General features: G+C 38.3%; 1 protein-coding gene across 2 annotated transcripts in view; it reads right to left on the bottom strand.

Annotated features, from left to right (window-relative positions):
* The window catches only part of TAB2 (TGF-beta activated kinase 1/MAP3K7 binding protein 2), a 21296-nt gene extending 4187 nt beyond the window's left edge, over positions 1 to 17109 (bottom strand). Inside the window, exons 1-5 of one of the 2 annotated variants that reach the window (XM_009281392.1) lie at positions 16919 to 17109; positions 10024 to 11536; positions 2606 to 2766; positions 1845 to 1938; positions 422 to 502 (exon numbers count right to left, since the gene is read on the bottom strand). In XM_009281392.1, the coding sequence (XP_009279667.1) occupies positions 422 to 502; positions 1845 to 1938; positions 2606 to 2766; positions 10024 to 11536; positions 16919 to 17020 (1951 nt within the window). In that variant the 5' untranslated portion in view covers positions 17021 to 17109. Of the gene's footprint in view, positions 1 to 421; positions 503 to 1844; positions 1939 to 2605; positions 2767 to 10023; positions 11537 to 13395; positions 13474 to 16918 lie in introns of those variants that run through there. The other variant, XM_009281393.2, reaches the window with a different exon arrangement.
* Positions 17110 to 22797: the final 5688 nt, after the last annotated feature.

Below are 22797 nucleotides of genomic sequence, written 5' to 3'. Positions count from 1 at the left end.
CCCAGAGAGGTGGTGGATGCCCCATGCCTGGAGACATTCAAGGTCAGGTTGGCCGGGGCTCTGAGCAAGCTGATCTAGTTGAAGATGTCCCTGCCCAGGGCAGGGGGGTTGGACTAGATGACCTTTAGAGGTCCCTTCCAACCCAAACTATTCTGTGATTTACTTAAACTACCTCCCAACATATTATCCATCTTTAAACATACCCCACGTAATATACTTCTCTTTCCTGAATGTATGAATAGAGAGGAAACAAGAGCAAACAGAAGCATATTTACTGCCAATACAAATAAAATGCAAGGTTTGTATGCTTTTGAAGTAATCTATTTTATTATCAACATTTGAACTAGATTCATAGAATAGAACTTGTTATTAGATGCAAACCAGATATTAGTATTAAATCCAAATTTTACCAGTACAATACCTTTGGGTTTTGGTGGCACCGGACCAAGAAATCCAATATTATCGTAAAAATTATGAATAGCACTGGGATTAAAATGTGGTCCTAAAAATAAAAAACAAGGAAAGGGCAGCAGTTTTAAAAATAAACTTGGGTAGGAAAGCATATCAGGTTTTTTTAGCAGTAATTCTGAAACAGTACTACTATTCACTTATCACCTTTTATATAAAGGTGTCAATACAGACCTGAGTGAGACATTAGTGATGTCAACAATACACTTGAAGAAACTTATTGCCCAAAATATGCAATATAAAGTCAGAAACAGAATCCAGCAGACCAAACTCCTTAAATATATTTTTTCTGCTACACTTAAATATTTAACAGCATTTTATTAGTAAATTTTACCTGAGACTTTTTCTAAATTGTAACTATACTGAAAGAGATATGCTATCTACTATGCAGTATATTATATATGCTTAGATTTAATACTTAAAGGAACTCCTAGCTCCAATTTACTGTAACAAACAGATATAAAAATCACATGCAATGTGAATATTCTATTTAAGGTCAAGTTTTTAGTGCAGCATTACATTCAGTACATCTGTCTACTTTCTCTTTATCTGCAGGTACATTGTCTGAAGGAGAACTTCCATGGCTCATGACTGAACTGATCTAACAGCTCGCTGCTGCTGAAAGTGGAAAGCATTAGCCCCTTCCCTCTCACTATCTCAGTTCTCCCTTCCCATGCCTCTCCCTCACATCAGCTGCAGCAAGCTTCTCCAGCAATGCAACATTTTTTGCTTGGCTAGCGAACAGAACCAGTTCTGCAAAGGGTCCAAAAAGCTAATACAGAGCCAGAGCACTGTAAGTGGCAAGAGAGGGAACCAGGAAGAGAGAGGGACCTCTTGTTGGCAGCTCTTGAATTGGCTCAGCTGTCTCAATTTCACCCTCATGACCAAAAGCTGCGTCCCTGCAGACAAGGAAAGTGGAAGGAGGAGAGCACACTGGAAGTTACAACTGTACTTTGTATTTGCTAACTTGAAAGGCTGAATCCAAGACGGAAGAAGTGGAAGACGAGAGAGAGATGGGCACATATGTATGGCTGTATCATTCAGAAAACTTGTTCTCCCTCTTCCTTGATACTCAAATAACCAGACTTTTTCCCCCCAGCATTTATTAAATAAATGGCATCACAAGTTTTTCTCTTCTGAGCCAAGTAAGAGATAGGAATGATGGTGGGATTAGGAAAATCATGAAGCCAACAAAAACAACAGGCTTAGAAGACAATTACTTCCATGGTTTCATTCAAACTAACGTGATGATTTTGCACGTAGTGTGTATACCCATCATTTATAACACAGACGCTTTTGACACATGCAGACAGTGAAAGAAGAAAGGAAAAAAACCCCAACATTTACAGTTGCTGATGTACTAAGACATACTGTACCTCTTGCTTGAAAAAGATCAATCTCTTTGGTTAGGCAATCTATGTCTATCTGCAGCTGTCTGTTACAACTTCTTAACTGTTGCATTTCTTCCAGCTGAAAAAATAAATCTGCCTGTTAGACTAAAATGTTCCCATTTTATTATCGGTTATCATTCACGCATAGGTAGACAGCATTTAGTTATTTCAGAAGTGAAAATAAAAGAATCTTCCCTTATAATGACCTTTCTTTTAATCCAAGCATAATCTTACAAAAAGCTTTCAGACCCACTGAATTCTTCTCCCTCATCAGACTTCAGAGCTGACTGAACAACTCCAGATTGTGGTCAGGACACAGCCAATGGTCCACCAGATCAATGGCTGATCTTCTGGCACTGAAAAGTGGTGCATTAATCAGTTTCTTTGAGATTGGTATATTCATGAAGACCAAAAAATACATTGTGTGGAAAGCAGTATGAGTATTAAGTTGTAGTCTGAAACCTTCGGTGATCATGCCTTTAAGAACATCTGGAAGGACTACCAGGTCAAACCTTTTGTGACTGCCTTTAAAAGCAAAACTTCACAAAGCAATTAGTGTACTGAAAGGTTGTGGTTAAATAAAGCATATTTAGTCTTTACTCTAAACTACACTGTTCACCAGTTTAATTCTAGCTATACTGCCTGTCACTAGTATACTGTCAATATACGAGCAACTGTTCCTTTAATTTATTGTGACAGACCACACTTGTGGTTTAGGTTTATAGCCTACAGACATTTCAACTTACTGATGGAATTTGGGAAACAGAATTCGATCTTTTCAGGCGCCTTCGTGTTAGATTATTCTCCATTTCATTGACCTCTGATTTTAGTTTATCCAACTTTTTCTTTTGAATCTCAAGTTCTCGTTGAAGTCGCTCCATCCTGGCCTTCTGGTGTACCAGTAAAGCTGCAATACATAAAGTCCCATTTTATCTACTTTATTATCCTGCACACGGCAACATCAGATAAAGATGAAAGTTAGCATTCTTTTTGGAAAATACAGATGAAAACATTGCTACAGATTGCTTTTCCATTCTCCTCACAAGAAAATCTCTGCCATAAGACAAAGTGTTGTATTTTTGAAAACAGCACAAATCAATTACAGACAACAAGCAAATACAATGAAAGTCATACAACGAAACAGATGAGCATGCAAAATTTAGTTGTAATCTGTAAAAATCTTTTTCAAGAACCCAACCAATCTACAAAAATAACTACCAGAAACGAACAACAAACATCTCCTTGCACTGTACTCAGCCCAACCATTGTAAAACAGGTAGTATGAAGAGGATTTCAGAGAGACGGCTGCAATACAGAGCACTATATATGCTAGATAAGCATCAAGATTGATTTTTATTGCTATTTGGATTGGAACATAATCCAGTGTTCTTGTCATAGCAGGAGACACCAAATGAAACTAAACTAGAAAGTACTATAAGCAATACCGCTGGCAAACATCAGTTATATTTATCACAGAGGCTGGATTGTATGCCATTTTATCCCTAAACTATGGTGCAGAACCATTAGCTCAGCTTCTAATTTCTAACACTGCTTACTATTTGTAAAGAAAATGGCATGAAGAGACCTAATTTAGAAACGATGAAGTTAGCATTTAAACCACAGCTCTTTTAAGCTATAAAGAACATAAGTAGCAGAAGACACAATCAAATTCAAACAATTTAAGATTATTTCATTAAAGATAGGTATTTCATTAAAGATAGTTATACTATTAAACATAGCCACTTGAGCAGATAACACTGCTCAAAGCAATAATCACCTTCTATAAAAATGAAAAAGTATTTTCATTAAATAACCCCAACAATCATTTCAACTTCTGCACTGCCATTCGTTCATCCATTAAATTACTAATTCATATAAACTGGGATCAGTTTCGCAGACTATGGATACTTTTATAGCACTGTGGAAATTATAAAAAAGTAGCAATAACAAGGTATTTTAATAAGATTGAATTTGCCTCACAAAGTGTTTAAGCAAAACTCTGGCTGGAACGTGGTGTTTAATTCACTACGACTTCTTCAGGTACCAAAACACTAGAAACACTCAAATCTGGTTGGTTAGGTTTCCTGAGTAGTAGCAGAGGAAAAAATAGCACATCAAAAAGATGCAACCCTCCACCTCTTCGGCAAGCAGAACTGCCCTCTGCTGCAATTCCTGCTTGTTCATTCACTCACACATCATATTTTGTCTTCCAGAGGTTCTTCAAAAGGAGGAACCATGTCAAACTACTTTTGTACAGTGTTACAGAACTGCATGGCCTTACTGAGATTCAGCCTAGGCTTTTGAGTCACATGTGTTCAAGATACTGAAAAGACAGAGCTGCTTGAGCTTCTGCTTGGTTTTGTTCAATTTAGAGATGTTAGCATAAATAGGCACCTTTATTTGGGGTAGCCACTAGTCACACTATAGTTAAAGTTGCAGCTGTGCTCATATGTAAAATAAAAGTGTAGTAACTGAAATCCCAAGATAAAGATTTTTTTTGAAGACTTGGAATCATCAGGTAAGTAGTCTCAAAAGACAGCTTCCCCTCTTGAAAAGCCTTTTAGAAACAGCTGAAGAAACTTTTTCCCATTTACGAACTCCAGGAGTTATAAATGTAGCTGCAACTACAAAGAAAGGAAATCAAAGACTACTTTGCCTCTACTCTTTCAGAGAGAGTACAAGCCCTTTTTCCTTCCACACTTCATTTCCACTTTTAGAAATTCTCTTCTATTTTCATTGCCTTGGTATTACTGCTGAGGCAACTCCTTGAAGCCCAGGTGATCGGTACCTGACCTGCAGCAACACAGCTATGCTCTACCGACCAGACTCAGAACTCTTCAGACCTGTCAAACTATGGATGCAGGCTGCTGGTGAGTAACCAGTACACTGGACGTGGTAAACGAGGAAGAGTGCTACCAGAGTATCTCCAGGACACATGAGCAAGACTGCATCTCTGGAGGACTTTGCCCTGTACCCCTACCTTTTTTTTTTTTTTAAAAAGCTACTCTCATATAGAGAAAAACCCCACAACTGCTCACTTCAATGTTCTCCCACTTCTGTGGTTTAGAAATTAAGCTGTCTTTATGGAATTGCACAGGGAGCGGAATGCACTGATGGATGCCCACAGCACTATTACATGCTCTTCATTTTCACATCACTTTCCAGACATGATCCAATTTACTTTCCTAGCAGCTTTGTGGCTACTCTACCATTTTACAATTTCAAATCTCAACAGATTTTTAATCATTAACTTTTTAACGGGTGTGTTTGAGTTATGGTAAAGTTATGGTAGAAGAATCACTTGATATCGCTATACTAAACTACTATTAAAAATAACTTGGATAAGGGACTGGCAAGACATTGGTTTAAGTGGTGACTTTCACATAGAATTTGTTAATTTTGCTTAAATACCAATTTGGCACCTGTAGAAAAAAATGAGGTGGGGAAGACAAAATCTCCCCATATCCCACTGCAGTATTTATTAATGGAAAACAGCAATTTAAGTATTCAGCTCCCTCTAGTGTTGATCAGAGCAACTGAAAATGTTACAAAAAACCCGCAGCGCATCTCAATCTAATGCATTCAGCTACTAGATCTAGTTTACGCTGTCCACAAGGAGACATTTAATGGTCTTTTTGATAATCCTGTGCTTCTTGCAGGAAGGGGATTCCACCTATGCAGGCAGCACAGACACACCTAAGTTTACTCTACATAGACTAACCTGGAGCACAAGCCAGAAAGCCTCAGGCTTGCATTTGTGCATTCAAGCATCCTTACAAAGAAGCTATTTACTGTAATCATCTTAGCAAAAGAAGTACAAAGATTGCTTCCTTGACTCGTCATTGTTGTACCACAACCAGAATAGATTACACGTTCAACTTTTTAATTATGTGCAAACAGGGTACTGCGCACAATCAACTTCTGCATGTTCACATTCAGCAGATTGGCAAGAACAGTACACTTCAATGCTCTGACAGATGCCACTGTTTTCCTTGACGTTCAAGGCACACATTTTCCACAAAAAGGCTGTAAATCATTATAATTCCAGCGAGCATGAAAGTCTGGAGGACAAAAGTTCAACTCTCCTTTCCCAGAGACCTACTCAAACAGGTACTGAATATACTTGTAAGTGAAAATGTACGCATAATTGTTTTCTCAAAGCCTCTGTGAATCTGAATTTTAAACAATTACTGCTTTAGAGTGTCTTTTGTTATTGTAAGTGTTTCTAAGAAAAAAGCTAATCTAGAAACACAATGATTTCACCCTATTCTGCAGACCTATGAATTTCTGAAATTTCTTAATTTGCCAAATATGGAGGAAAGGGGAATTCTGGCAATGCAATTACTCTGTGGCAGTAGGTTCGTGAAATTCTCAGGACACACTGATGTTTGTGCACATTTTCAAAATCTGTATTTGAAGCTGCACAAAATTCAGTCATTTAATATACATTTAATACGCAATTTCAACAGTTCACACTGATTTTGTTTGTTTTTTTTTTTTTTTGTCCTTTTCCAATACTCTTTTCACTTTATTTGTTAGGAAGAGTGTTCCTTTTCCAATACTCTTTTCACTTTATTTTTTAAGAAGAGTTGCACTCAAGAGTGGGGCCTGATACACAGAGACAAATATAAGGCTGGTTTTTTTTCTTAAATCACATGATGTAATGGGCTTAAGGCCCCTTGGAGCATGGGGCACAGCTGCATCTCATTCAAGTCTTATTTTAAACATGTACAAGGACTGGTTAGGATTTTAAGAAATTTGTTTCCTGCAGCTTTTTTTCTTTTTGAAATTTTTAAAGAGCTCCAAGAAACCAAAGCAAGAACTGTGCAAAATGTCAAGTTACTAAACTAGTTTATCAATTAACATATTTACATTAAACACAGTGGCAAAAATTACTATGTAAACGTACATCCACATACATACCTATAGTTGGTACCAATGATTAACTCTAACTATGCATACCATCCCCTCCCCATGTTAACGAAAATAATATGAAAGTCAGTCAAAAGCAAAGTAGTATTGAACTAAGGGACTTAAGCTCCCTAGTATGAAAACATCAACCTAAAGATTTTACTACACAATTTTGTATTTTCTTGATAGGATGCCTGCCCATTATACAGATGGAAAGCTATACACAGAATGAGCAACTATTAAATAACTGTTTAGCCTCACTATTCAACATATGACTGCATGCACAGTGAGTGTACAACACAAAAACATTTGAGTACAGAATTTTCTGTTTCTAACAGGATTTCACTGTTTTTTGTCCAGAAGACACTTTATACTAAAGTAAAATATATATTGAAATCTCAGGTAATTACTTCGTATTAATGAAACTACTTATATTATACATTGAAATCTCTGCTAACTAATGGGAATTGATACTCCTGGACACACATGGAACCGATACTAAATAGATAGCATAAAAATGCATCCTCTTTTGGCTGTCCTTTTGGACATGCACCTAGCATTACTTTTCTCACAGCATTATTAATTCTTACTGACTTCAGTAGTGGATGAGTGCTCTCAACATTTCCACAAGGAAGTCCGCAGTATCTCAAACTGGAATCCCGGAAAACGAGAAGCAATTAGCAACCACTTCTGAAAAGTCTGGTGACAGTGAGTTTCTCAACATCACAAAGTCAGCGGTAGGGATATAACCTAGCATTCCAGGGTAACTACACTGATTTTTATCTGAGCAGTACCCTACTCCTTTTCACATCATATAACCTCCAGTTCTGGCAGCAAACAAGACAGATATCTGTGGCAGCCTTCTACTACCCACTGTGACTTACTTGGGAGGAAAAACAGAAGTCTAATCATGGAAAGAGACCAGAGTGCCTGCACACACTGTAACTGAAGTAAAGCTTCTCAGGTGGCAGGCAGCAGCACTTGCAGATAGGTCCAACACACCTTCTATTCTCCTGGGTTGGACCATGCATATGAATGTATTTCACTGGAACAAAGTAAAGGAAATCTCCTTTGACACCAAAGCAACTCCACCTTCCACATTCCTTCTACCCCAAGCCAGTTTCAGTTCTCCCTGCCAAGATAAGGAGCATTCTGGGCAGAAATGGAAAAGCTGATGAAAACACGTTTTTCTCTAATCATGGCCAGAGAAACTACCCATCTGTTCTGGCTAAAATTAAAATGAGACAAGCACCTAGCATGGAAGGGTTTTTTTGCACAGTCTGGCTAAATTATAAGCAGCTTAGAACATTGCCTCACAACAGAAAGCATCAAGTAACTCAAATCCCTTTTAGTATGTAACAGAAAAAAAACCCACCTCTAAGTAAAAGATACAAGTTTAAAAGCAGTAATTAGGACTTCCAGTTATCAAGATGATACAAAGTAAGTCTATCACACACTTCTCAACTTTCCAAATATTAAATTAACAAAAAATTAAAAATACTGCACTTGTTGCAGCAGAAATGGAGCAAACACTTCTGAATGTAAAGAACTTCAGAAGCATGAGTGTCTTTTATATGAACTAGTGAAGGATACAGAAGGATGATGTTTCTCTAAGGTCCCTAAAGCTGCACCAGCTCACACCATGCATCTACACTTCATCTAAACACTGCATCTATGTCTTGGCTTCAGGAACAACTGGGCTCCACAGCAGGTATAAGCCAGTCAATGCTTTTGAACTCTGGGCTGCATAGCAGAAACAGGCATCGCAAGCTTGCCTCAGCTCGATAAACTGGTTGCTGATACCCAGCAGCCTGTAGAGATCATGCAGGAAGTCAGGTTACAGTAGCCATTGCTACCAGGGGTACAAGAGATGAAGAGCTAGACCTGGTAGAAGTCAGTCCCATCAGAAGGGAAGAACAGGAGAAAGGGACACCCTTCCCTAACAAGTACCTAAAATGCAGAATGCTTGCGAAGCAAGTTTGTGATCTGGAAGAGTAAATATTTAGAGCCTAAGGACAAGATTTCAATTGCTTAATTTCTGGGTATCTAAAGACTTCTAGGATTAAAACAACAGCCAAGTCTCCCTTCAGAGTAAGGAAAGGGAATACCACTTCTGGATGGCAATTTGTTCTGCTTATCTACAGATAAATCATTTTCTAAAGTTCTTTAACTCTTCATTGATTGTAAAAGACAGTCTAGGATGATTAGTTTTTTGGTTTTGACACCTAACCTTTAGACACTTCAGTTAGGATGGATTATTCTCTCAAAGATATAATTACATCCAGAAGTAGTGCGCAAGCTATAATCAGTTTTTGATTTACTTCATTACTATAGTACTCCAGATGCAGACCTGGCTTCCAGTATCCTCATCACTGTACTTACTTAAACAAAACGGCTAAATTAATCTGAAGAACATTTAGAGTGGTCATGGAACAAGCCAGTATTTTTAACGCTGAATTGTTTGCCAAGTCCAAAGAGGACCAATGAGGTCAAAGAGAAATTACTTTTTTTTTTTACATCTTTATACAAAAAGTCCACAGGAGGGTTAATAAACCATCAAATTGGTAATAAAAACATGCAAAAACATGAGAACAGAAGATTAACAGGTTGGGTTGCCATATCACATATTTTAAGTTTTACCCTCCTGTTACTATTGATCCTTTAAAATAGCTTTCTTTGGTGTGGTGTTTCTTCTCACATTTCATAATATAACAGAAGTAAGTATCAAGACTAAGCATTTTATTGTCAGGCACACATTAGGAAACACAGAGGCCAACACTTTGTCCCACTAATTGCTTTTGAAGTCTGCTTTTCTTGCTTCGGAAATAACACTCGCAGAAAGAAAAAAATGGGAACATTATCCAATGGAAACAGTATCTCAACCGATTCAGAAATCTGCCAGTAGACTTGTAACTTTAAATCATTAGGACAAATTGAACAAGCTTAGATGTTTCTTTGAGAACAACATAAAAATGAAGATGCTATGACTCCACTTCATTAAACAGGTAACATATCTACTTAAGACAGACAGAAGAATTATCTCCAAGTATTCAGTTACATGTCTTCACCATAAAAAGAAAGCTATGATTTGCTTATAAAGCTTCTTTTATTTATTTAGGAAATGCTCATGAATGCTAAAGTTGAAGATACTGTATTAACATCACAAAGGTTATCAACTGTTTCCTGTTCTGTAATCTACATACTGAATTGACAACCTGGTTGAAATCTCTACTATTTATATTAAGAATATTACCTTGCGTGTAGGCAGCATCATCAGATCCCATACTCAATTTCCGTGCATCACTGATCCTATCCACATGTGCTAAAACAGGGTCAGTAAGATGCTGGATACCCTCTGGTTCAACATAGTGATCAGGAAGGTTTAGAAGGTTTGTAGGTTCAAAGGTTGGGGACACTACCCCTGGGGAAACTGCAGGGGGCTTATTTGGAGAAACTGTAATTTTAAAAGTATATTTTGTGTTAGGCTGCGTAACAACCACTCGAGGAGAGGTTGCAGTGGTGCTGTTGCCCACTGCTCGACTCTTGGGTGGATGGTGATGAATAAATGCAGGACCCATGCTTACTTGACCAGACATATTCCTAGAAGTGGTAGATACTCCAGGATTTGTCGATATGAAAAGCGTGGGCTGGTTCCGCACAACTTGATCATCTCCTGTTGTGGCATTTGCTGAAATGTAGACCTTGGGCTGAGCGCGCGTGATCACTTCATCAGTATTTGGAGGACTGGCCGATATGTAAACAGTGGGCTGACTTCTACTTAATGTCTGGCTGTTGAGGGAAGAGGGAGTAGTGGAGGTGCGAGGGCCAGTTGAACGCAACTTAGAAGAACTGTTTCTTTGTGGTGGTTCAAGTTTGATTTCAATTTGGTTTTTGCGGGGTCCTGTGGATATATTCTGAATGTTGTATTGGCTATGAGCAGAGGATTGTGAGCCACCAGATGAATGAATCATAGGTGCTTGTGGAGTAGTAGGAGAACTGATAGGCATATAGACATGAGAAGTCTGGTGGCCTTGCTGGTTTGGCTGCGTTGAGTGTTGCGATGAGGTATGTGGCGTAGTACTGGATGTAGGAAGAGTAGTCCAGGGACTTGGCTGCGAAGGCTGGTAGACTTGCTGAGGGTGCATGGGATTAAACTGAGATGCCCAGCCTGGTTGCTGCTGTGTCTGTCGAGTGGTACCACTAGGAGCTGTGATGTAAGGCCTAATATAGATAGAATTTCCCTGTGGACTGTTAAGTACAGGAGGAGGTACACCATGTATGTGCAAAGATGTAGGGGTATTGCGACCAGGCTGAATATTTGGGGCTAAAGTTACCATAATGGGGTTGAATCTGGGTGTTTGTTGAGACAAGTTAGAGACTCCTTTGCTGCCTAGGTGAAATCCAAGATGCTGCCCTGGATTAGAAGTACTAACTGTATTAGCCATCCCAAAGACATTAAATCCTTGTGGAACCTGTGCAGGTGCTGTCTGTGGTTCCTGCTGAAACAGTTCATTGTTGGACTGACTGGTTTGAAGGTGTCCATCACTAACGCTGTGAGCTAGAGTCCTACTTCCATTCATTCTACTTCCTTCTCTTCCATGGTGATACACATTCTGTGACTGCAAATCCAAATTCAGAGATGTCATGTGATTTCGTAGTCCAGGAATCGCAGAATCATCCGAAAAACCTAGGTCTCCTTCACCGTAGAGATACTTTGTGCTCTCCTGAGAGAGAACTGCACAACAGGCATCCAAATTATTGTTATTCTATAAGAGACAGATAAAAGTTTGACATTACTGATAAAACACTGTCACAGTTCGATATATATGCATCCAATCATCACTGAAAAATTAACAATGTAGCATCAAACAGAAAGCTTTAGGTGGTTGGCTAGCATAGCTGCTACACATGCACAAGGTGCTTGCATGTGAAGCTTACTATTTTGAGAACAGCGACTCAGTCACTGGCACCAAGGGCAGAGGTCTGCATTGCTGCTGAAGCAACGACAGGGAGATCTTAGACCTTGACAAGCTAACACCACACAGTGTAATACACCTTGGATGAATACTTTTGCTGTTCCTTCTCAATTTCAGAACAATCTTCAGCAATGACCAAGTCTCTGGCTTGAGGGGGAGAATGACAGAAGGAATGGATTCAGGGCACCTGCATATTACTGGTTAATAACTTAAAAACAAAAATCAAAACACATTTATTTTAAATGTTTTCCCAAACACTTCAATACCAGTTATGCATTACCTCCTGCCGAAAACGGAAAGTGAATCTTATGCAGGGAAGAAACATGCCGACCCAAGGAGTTGTACATGACTTCAGAAGAAATAAAAATTCAGTTTATACAAATACAGCAGGATTACTCTTTTGCAAGATGAAACTATCAATGGAAAACCCAGGGGACATTTGTATTTTCATTTTAAACCACTGCCTGCAAAGCTTTTAAATACTTACATTTGTACAAAATTACTTTATAAAACCTGTACTAGGATGACTTAGAACAAAACTCACAACCTAGCTAATTTGCTTTTTAAGAACATTTCAGAAGCAGACTGCTAATCCCTCTTCTCTTTTTCCACGTTTAGTAATATTGTACTCAGATCTTCCCTATTTAGTTTCCTACATAAGGATTTTTAGAAAAGGGTGAACGTGCATCAGTGGCATAATTTCTTAATATTGTGCTCTGTGCCTATCACTTTTCTTGCAGAACTCCCTCCCCCACCCCCAAGAAATAAAGGTTAATACTTTCTGCCAGAAAAGCACCTGTTGAGGCCCAGATGTTATTAAAACTAAATAGGTGTCAAATTCATCCAGCACACAGAAACAGTTACTAGAACGAATGCATATGATCAAGGAAAAAAATGGCATATGCCAAGTAGTAACATCATCAGTTAAAGAATAACACATGCAAGATAAATTGATCCATGCTACATGCTTTGTATCAAGTTATTTTTGTTAAACTAGCAGACAGTAGTTCTCATCCTTCAACCAGGATGAGAGGTCATAGTGTTGTGCAGACATAGCAAGACTGTCTCTACCTTACAGACAAAAAAAAAAAAAAAAAGAAAAAAGGACGGACATAACAGAAGTGGGAGAGGGACGACAAGGCTAAACTCCACCCACAAAACCAAAACTATGTATTCATACAGGCCAAATTCAGTTCTGAATTCTTAAAAAAAATCCCACAAAAAAAAACCACCAGCCACAAAACCTTTAAATAACAGGATTCCCTAAAGGCTAACTAGCCAGCTGTATATAAGGATTGTTGCAGAAAAGTCTTGAGAGATATGAAAATGGGTCAAATAGATGGTACGCATATCGACTCTAGTTTGGAATAAGCACCAGAGGACAAAGAAATCAAATGAAGTTAGTAGTGAAGAAAGGAATCACACACGGACAGAACAGTGGGTAAGAAAAGATAAGAACAATAGCCTTATATTTGTTGCAAAGGAGAAGACGGAGCCAGAAAAGGGAAAAAGAGAGGATGCCACAGAAAAACAAGCTAGAAAGATCTTAAAGGCAGAGTTTGCATGAACCTAAGTGAATTAAAATTATTAACAGAAAGGCCAAAAATATCAAACCAAAAAGGAACAGGCCAAGCTTGCAAGGCCCTTACATTCGGCTTGAATGCATTTCTTTGGACAATTTTTTTTTCTTTTTAAGACTGCATCCAATCAATTCCAAAATTTCAGTGACGTCAATGAGCAAATTGGAGAACTCAAAGGGGAAACGGGGGCACATGGAACCCCTGGCATCTTCTGGCTGGCAGAGGCAGAGTTTCAACCGCTTCTAGCTCTTTATAGATCAGAGAACCGGTTGATGGCAGAACTGAGCATATTCCAGCAAAACAATACCCCTCATCTTAGCTCTGCCCATGTCCCAATTGAGTTTAAAATGTTGGCACCCTGAAAGAGAAAGAAAAAAAAAGAAAGAATAAGAATGTTGGAGGGAAACGAGGAAGCAAGGAGAGGACACAGACTTGAGGAGCAGGTAGTTATAGAATGCTCCAGACAAAAAAGAACAAAAGGGGACAATGTCCAGACTGGGAACGCTGCAGTGACTCCTTTAAATGAGAAGGGGAAAGCTGAACGCAGGAGGCTTGTTGGGAAGAATGGAGGGATGTAAAATTTTTCAGGAACATTCAGTGCTGTCAGCCCAAGAAAGCAATAAAACTTTTTACCCCCTAGATTTACACCCTAGGTTTAAATTTCATCCTATTGTATTTTTGGTGGTCCTCTGTTTTTGGTATACTAGATATTGTTTAGGTATTTCAACACTGGGCTATTCACCTCAAGACATCTGCATACTCTATTTATCCTTAAGTTTTTTATTATAAGCACATAATGCTATAAACTTTCCTTTAAAAACAAGCTGAAAGTGTTTGGCTAAAAAAAAAAAATCAAAGAGGAGGACTGAAGTATCTGTATAGTTTTCCTGCTTTTCTTGTTATAAAAGACTCTTGTCAATATCATTATAAACTGCGTAACTGCTTAAACTCTTTCAGGTTCTCTCCTGGGATATCTTATACTTCCTGGTTTAAAAACATCTTCACCCTGACACATGATGCTTGCACATCAGGTACTGTGGGGGCAAGGCGAACGCACCATTTTTTATACCCAATAACGTCCTTCTCTGACCTAAACAATAGTTACTGCATTTATTGGAAATTCCTTCCACTATGCTCAACTGCAAGAAGGCAGAACTCAGGATTCAGACAACATTCCAGCAGTATTGCAAACACATGCAAAAGTACTCTCAAATTCTGCTTTCCAATCCTTACCACCAGCCCAAGTACTAAATTTGTTGGTTTAAAGCGGTCATGTTAGGCTTCTTTTTCAACAACAAAAAAACCACAACCCCAAAAAAGCCCACTATCTCAGAGGAGTAGCATAGCTAGAATCGAACTGATTCAGAGAAACCAGAGCTCATGAAATTTCAAAGAGCCACCAACATGACAGAATTTTGTTGGCAAGTCTTAGAAGCTCTCAGCTAACAACAAAAAAAGGTAGCTTTCTAGTGTAACAATATTGCACATATGGAACATTAATTATCCTACAGAATTTTTGAAAAATCCTCTTATCAAAGCTGACCTAAAACACTCCCTCAAAATCGAAACCCTTCTCCCGTATCTCCATCAAAGTATGGGATGTACAGTGTCTTTTCTTCACAGTTATAAGGCTCTTTTTTGTAAAAAAAATTAATCCACTGAATTCAATGTTATGAAGACTGCTAAGTCTCTCAAGAGCCAAGCACTAGATTTTAATTTATCAAGAATTACATTCAAAAGGTGATTACTGATGCATTCACTCTGTCAAGTCCATTGACCTTGCTCAACAAGCAGTTCTCATGTTTGAAGAACAAAATTGTACTTGTAGTATAAGAATTAGATTAGTCCTACAGAGAACTAATATAAAAATGGCGGGGTACAATCCTGAGAACAAATACAGGCAATTTATAGTCTGGGTCAGTTTCCTCTTCAGCTAAATAATTAGAAAGAAAGGGTTGGGGAAAGCATGAAACCTCACGAGCCCCAAGCAGAATTTTGCCCTCTTGCAAATCAAAAGCAATTCTCTCAAAGAACTGCACTTTTCACAGCTTCTTACGCTAGTATGAATGGAGAGTCACGATAAAGTCTTGAAAATATGAACATTAAATTGGCACAATCACACTTCTACTCCCAACAGTACAAACACTGTGTTTGTATGCATGTGTGTGCGACTACGTATACATATGTAAGTATACACATATGTATTTTATAAATAAAAATACATGTAAAAAGCAAGACAAACAATTATGATATAAAGAATGTTGAATCATAACCACAGATGTCCTAGCCATAGTCCAGAGGCAGCTAGCTTCTGGGAACTCATGACCCATCTTTTTTCCAATCTGGTTGTGTATACTGTTGATCAGTATGAATATTCAGACAATCCTCTTATTATCCAGAGTACTCAAAGGTTGAATACCTTAGATAATGAAAAGAATCCAATCAGTATGGATGCTTTGGGATCACCGGAAAATGCAAAGCAAACATGTTTAAGCAACATAGTTAAGTAAGTCTATCAGCATTTGTTAACTCTAGGCATTCAGGTGTCCCTATGTTGGGCTTTGGATGGGCATATTAATCTGCTGAAGTAACTAATACGATGTTATAGAGCAGAAGTTGATACAAAATATGGGCATATAAGTATTCTGATAGTGGTGGTATAGAAAACAGACAGCTGGAGGTAGAAATTGACGATATGGCAGTCCATAGCCTTAGCATTATCTGCAGTACAAGAGAAAAATGCTTTGCTACTTCCAAGCCCAGAAGAAATCCATAGATTAGCAGCATGGACTCCAAAGCCACAACAAAACAAAGGAAGCCCATCTGGCAGCCAAAGCCCTGGGCAGAAGCACACCAGTGCACCACACCCACTCAGGCCTAACACTGTGGACACTAGGCTACAACCACCTAGTCCTGCCTGATTCAGGCTGACTCAGACAGAGAACTTGGGTGTGCCTGCATTACACTCCCAGGCCCCCTGCTGCAGAAGGTATGTAAGGCCACCAGCACTGGCTCTGCAGGCCAAGGGAGCTGGGAGTGGAAAGCGGTGGGGCCAACCTGCATGCAGTCAAGGGCCCACTAATTACCTTGAAGCCTGATGGTGACCAGGTAGCAAAGTTGCTTCTGGACCTGCCCTGACCCTCAAAGCAAAAAAACCCAAACAAACAAAAAAACCCCCCAAACCCCAAAAAACCCAACACCCCAAAAAAACAACCCCCTGCATTTTTGTAGCACTGCCTTAAATTGTCCCTGCTGGACTCAAGTTGGCTTTGCATTCCTCCTTTTGCCAGTTAGTTTTGGCTCTTGAGATGGCCAAAAGGCACGAGCATACTGATTGGCAAGACGGTAGTCTCCATGCACACACTGATTTACAGGCTGGTTTTCCTTGGGCCACCCCTGATTAGACATGGAAAAAGAGAGGCCAATTTAACACTTAGCTTGCTATGCAACATAAAGAAATCGGCTGTATATATTTGTCTCACTCAAAAAGGAAAGTAGAAAGAAAGAAATCCGCTTTCAAAGGAGACACCCATATATAACGCTTAAAATAAGCAACACTGCTTACTCGTACAGTCATTAACAGAACACTGACCTGTAACATGCATCTGGATACAACACCTTCAGGTACCTCAGGAAACTTTTGTCGCAGGTCATGTAAAACCTGAATATCAATTTGCTGGCTTCCTTGGGCCATTCGTATATTGCCTGGTCAGGATTGTTTTTCAACAGGCAGTTTTAGGCCTTAGTAAAGGGAGTACTCATCTCTTCTGTCCCAGCATTTTCTGGAAGAGGAAGGAAAGCCTTAAGACACTGAAAGCAGGCACTTTTGATGTAACAAAAACCAACAAAAAACCACCCCAAAAAGCAAAAACCACACACAAAACCCCATTCCAATTATGAAAGGTAAGTCTGTATTTTATGTCAATGTTTTCCCATGCGACATCTTTGGCTAACTAATTGTCCTTCACACGCTCATAACCTTGAAAATTGCCCATTTATAGACACATCTCCTGATCAGTTTCCTTCTATCTTGGTTTTTATATTTACATTATAAAATATATTAAGAATAAAAAAATACTTAATTTATCAGAGTATTAAAATTCATGTTTTTAACAGCATTTTAACTTATTTAAAACACAAGTAAACACAAAGAAGTCCACATCAAAAATAGGAAGACAGTGTTCAGTCAGCTTTTGAGTGTACCCACACAGTTACCTTTACCATCACTGTTATTGTTTACTATCAGGACATTGTGGCTAGAAGTTCAGTGTTTCTAAGTTTCAGGATTTACTAGCAATAGTCTACTTGTTTTTCGCCCAACATACTTAAAAAAATATTCTGAGATTATAACTACAAGGAAATAACCCTATGACTACAAGGAAATAACCCTATAACAAATCGGGTTGCTTCAACTAATTCTGTTTTTTCTTTGAAGGAAATTATGAAGAGTTATGAATAAGATTATATCACAATCACACAGTAAACACATTTATACAAATTATCTGTCCTGGCCACATGATATCTGCAGGCTTTTACCAAGAAGAATTTCTACCAATTAAATTTGGAAGAATGCACCTATGTGTTAAGTAATGGAATGACATCTTCTTCATATAAACTAATATTACAAATAAATGTGACCATATAGCTTATAAAAAAACACCAAAGTAGTCAACTCCAACATTCATTTACCTCTTAAGTTCGTAAATCTTATTCAAACATCTCTATCAGTTTATTCACTGTCTCCTCCCCTTCTCTACCTGCTTTTCTTTGCCTCATATTCAACATGCACTATTACCCCGTGTGCTGACTCACGGCAACCTGCAGCAGAGAACTACCTCCAGTACCACGAGGCACCTGTACGTGCTGCTCCCTGGACCCCATCAGCCTGAGTTCTTTCCCAGCAATCCCACTGGTACACTCACTTTGTAAGTGAGCCTATGTGCTTGTGCTTCTGTACTTCTATGCACTAAAAGGGGACTAGTGGCAAGTAAACTGGAGAGCATTAATCACAATTTTCTAGTGCATTAACACCACTTGTGATTCAAACGTAATGTAGTTCAATGCTACAACTTCTCGAGACTGAAAAGATGGAGAAAAACCTGCAAAGAATTCATGGGAAAGCCCAAAGCACATCATTTTCAGCAGGGATGAGAAGACAGGTGCAATACTATTCCAGGACCACTGAACCACTATATTATATACTAGTCCTGAACCACTCTATTATAAGGCTTTTTCAACTCCTATGTCTTCTCTGGTCAGAACTGATACAATTACCAGTCAACTCGTAATTGGCCTGAACCAGAACACCTCCAATAATAGCTGAACGTGATCTGAAAGGCAACACGTTAACCAGTTCAACTTTCTGCCAACAATTTAAGAACAGCTCTGAAGAAAAGAAAAACAAAACCACCCAAAATATATGTTACTCTGGAGACTCCATCTATATGCACTACACATGGGAAAAAACAATTTCTTAACTAACAAAATAGTGAAGACTGAAAGTCCTAAGAATATTCCAGTAAACATCTGCTCATTATTTTAGTCCCACAAATCCCATCTTCTCTGATATAATCACAGTACATACTTAATTAAAAATACAAGCAAGAACAGAAATTTTTAAGACTATTCAGAGATGTTTTGATAAAACATAGATCACAATCCTACCCACAGATTTTAGTGTACATAACACAATATTCCACTATTGAAAACAGTACCACAACTTCAAAAAACCTTAACGTATGACAAGTACCAGCCAAGATTGCTAGAACTGGAAACTCACAGCTTATGGTATTCCTTCCAGAATACACATTCTGTTTATCTGATTATGCAAGTTCAGCTTCCCTTCTCTTCATGCACTTTATTAATGCAGCCAGAGCGGCCCAACTCTTCAGGAGCTAGGAAGTCTGGTTCCCTTCAGACATATATGATTTAAAAAAAAAAAAACAACAAAACCCAAAACCAAACACCAACCCAAAACAACCCAAAACCAAAAAAACCCACCAAACTATCTGCAAAGAGACAACCAGTATGAAGATCTGTGAAAATAGCAGGCAAGACAGGTTTTTGTGAGACTCCTGCACAAGTAAATTAAAATTAGTGAGCACACATTTAACACTAAGTCACAGTATGATTACAGTTTAGTTAGATACACACCTGCACTAACCCTGCACAAATTTACTCTGCATATACCAAGAACACTATTTCAAAGGGGTAGAGAAATATTGAAGACAACTGCTACATAAGGCGCCCTGTGGCTGCTGCTATCAGTACCCAAGATCACTAAGTTAAAGGTAGCATAGATATGCCTAAACAAGCTATGGTCATACTTTAGATTGAAGTTTAGACACACCGAAGAGGCCTCAAACTGCAACACTGGACAAGCAGAGGATCAAATATTTTGTTTTGAACAACTCAAGCTATACAGCTGAAAACCAACCATGTTCAAAAGCCAAATGAAGCCGCAAACCTTGGCTTACGCAATTGAGAAAAATCACCCTGGCCAGAGAGAAACACAAGTAAATACCTCATCTGAAACAAAAAGCGGTAATTTATTTTCTACCAGAAAAACTGTCAGGCTTTCACTCTGTTATAGAGAAAAGCTACATTAAACATAACATTAATATGGTTAAAATAAGGAATAAGAATTGCAAAAGTTAAAATGAAGTCATGAAACAGTCTTTAAACACATATTCAAGTACTAGAGAGTTCCTTTCCCCTCCCATGCATGGGCTAGCACAATGTTCAGTATGTACATATACCATTAAAACGATGCTAAAGCCTGTTTACATTTACTCACATTTAAAGCAAGCAATTCATAAAGGTTTGGTAACAAAGAATACTGTAGGAGTCCTTGAAGCCTTGGAGCAAATGGCTGTTCGCTACGGCAGACCCAAAGGAAGAGCTGACGATCCAGGCAGAGTGCACAAGCTTCAGCCAGGCCAGAGAGCAGGCCCTCGAGCACGTGGCTGCACACACTCCCCTGAAAGCCCCTTTAGCAGCTATCTGCCCTCAGCTTGGATTAACAGTGACTGGAGATCCTGCTCCCAATTGTTTAAAATACATGCCCTCAGACAGAAAATGTGAGCTGGGTTGACACTGCTCTGAAATCTTACATTCTTAAACTCTGAGAAAGTCAACTCCGTGGCAGTGGTAGCACAATTTTAAAAATGAATGAATCCGTGCCTCACTAAAAACACACCCCTGGTATTTCTTCAGATGGTTTAGAATACTAGACAAATCTGAGCAGTGACAAAGCACTATTGATCCTACACTTTCTTTTAAGCAACTATTAAGAAAAACACTGTTCAGCAGAGAAAAAACCCAAGAAATTAAGCAATTAAATAATTCAATTGTTTATCAATGATAACTGTACTGCAATGCTTCTCTAATTAAAATTCAAAACTGGCAAGATCACAGCAAGTCCAGAAAAATACAGGATTCTATTAACAAGAAGAAAACTGGTTTACCTTAGTTCAGTGTCAAATGCTATTTTTCCACCCCTCATATACTGAGTAGCCCATTAAACTTACTGCTAAATAAACAGTTAACCTCCCCTCAATCCTCCTAAGACCTCTTAATTTTTTTCCAATTTCTCTAACCTACATTAAAGTAACCCATACCACAAAACACTATATCATTACCAGAACAATAAATTCTGTACTCTCCAACTCAAATTCCCTGTACAGTACTAAAAAGTTTGCATTTACTCTTTACATAAATTTCTCTCTTTTGTCTGACGTATCAGATTGGCAAAAGAGCATCTTCACAGCTCTTACAGCAAAAACTGCATGGAAAAAAAGATTCACGCATCCACTCTTTTAATGAAAAAAAGAGAATAGATTAAAAAAATATTATTTAAAACATTTAAAACTAGGAGAACATTCCACATAGTCACCCCAGTGCTTCATTTCAATAAAGTACTTTGTATTCTAGCTCATTTTTCAGTGTCTGTAGTCTTGATAAAACACACAATGACCACAATTTCCAGTTATTACTCTGAAAACAGCAAAGTATTATATAATTACCTTAAAATTCAAAGAAGTGCTGCAGAGAAGCTTTCCTGCATCTTCATGAGGCATAAAATGACTTATGGGGCATCATCCAATGTTTGCAAAATTCCATTATTTGTTGGTAGCATGCAATAATTGTGAGTCTGCTTATTTTTATTTTAATACTGTACTTCTCAGTTTCGGTGGCTTAGCACCAAAAAGATACACGCCGTTAGTGCAGGAAGAGCTAGAATTAACATCTACTCTATCATTTTACTGAAGTTACTAAGAAATTTTTGTATGTGTGCATCAAATGTGTCAACATGGTGGAACGTGATTATATTTACTGTAGTACGGGAGAAAATAAATGCAATAGGCTCTGCGCTCCCACTATCTTAATTCACAGAGGAATATACTCAAAGTCTTGTAGGCAGTATATCCACCACATTCACAAAAAAAAAAAAAAGGTTTTTTCTCCTTCAGTTTCAATTACAGTAGGTAACTAACATGGCTTCACTGACAATACAGCATACAAAAAATGCACTTGTATCATATGAATATTAAGGTGTCACTCCAATCAACACTTAAAAAAGAAAAACCTACTGCAGAGCTCAAAGATATTTTAAGATTATTAATAAACTCAAATTAACCTTAAGGAAGTCTGAAGTGGCAGGCCAGGAGGCCTCATGAGGCCTCTCCAGTACAGACAGATTAAAAGGCTTTTTCCCCAATTCTTGGTGTTGCAAAGGAACTATAAAAAGGACTCAGCATCCATCTTGCTAGAGGAAAGCTTAAAGGAACTGAAAGGTATTTTGACATATGCATGCCTAAGGAACAGAAACGTAGCACTGTTGTCAACCACAGAACTCAGAATCTAGCAGCAGGACATCCAGAATATTGTTAGAAAGTTATATATACACCAGTGGAAAATAAAAGGCACAAATGCAAGAGCGAACAGCCAAGACTGCCAGTAAATAGACTGCAGAAGAAAAGGGTACCAACAGGAGGTAAGGGAAACTGCTAGCAGCAACATTTTGGCAACATTCAGAGACTCAGGCATAAAATAAGGGCGATACAGCATTACAGAAGTAAACTGAAAAATCTATTCAAGAAATTAATTATCAGCAGAAATGAAATCCAGCAATGGTTACTCAGAGAAAGAACTCTCCATAAAACCATTAAAAGCAGAGTTTACTTACAAAGGAAAAACTTTTAAATACTGGAGTGCAGTACAATATAAAGTTATTTTTGTAGTAATGTCCATTTACTAATCCTTTTACATACTGCTTTTAGCTATTTCAAAAAAACCCTTCAGTGTGACTTTATACTGTTGAAGAGAGACATGCACAACAAAGATCCTACTGCTCGCTTATGCCAGAAATACTAAGTAACTGGAAGAATTAATTAGCTGTGTTCTTTTAAAGACTACTGGCAAGATCCCCAGATAACTTTGAAGGCCTGGCAATTGTAACATGATGGAGCT

Source organism: Aptenodytes forsteri, unplaced genomic scaffold, assembly GCF_000699145.1.
Source record: "Aptenodytes forsteri isolate BGI_AS27 unplaced genomic scaffold, ASM69914v1 Scaffold82, whole genome shotgun sequence".
NCBI lineage: Eukaryota > Metazoa > Chordata > Aves > Sphenisciformes > Spheniscidae > Aptenodytes > Aptenodytes forsteri.
Note: the sequence above shows the minus strand (reverse complement) of the source record. Positions and strands in the feature narration are given on the sequence as shown.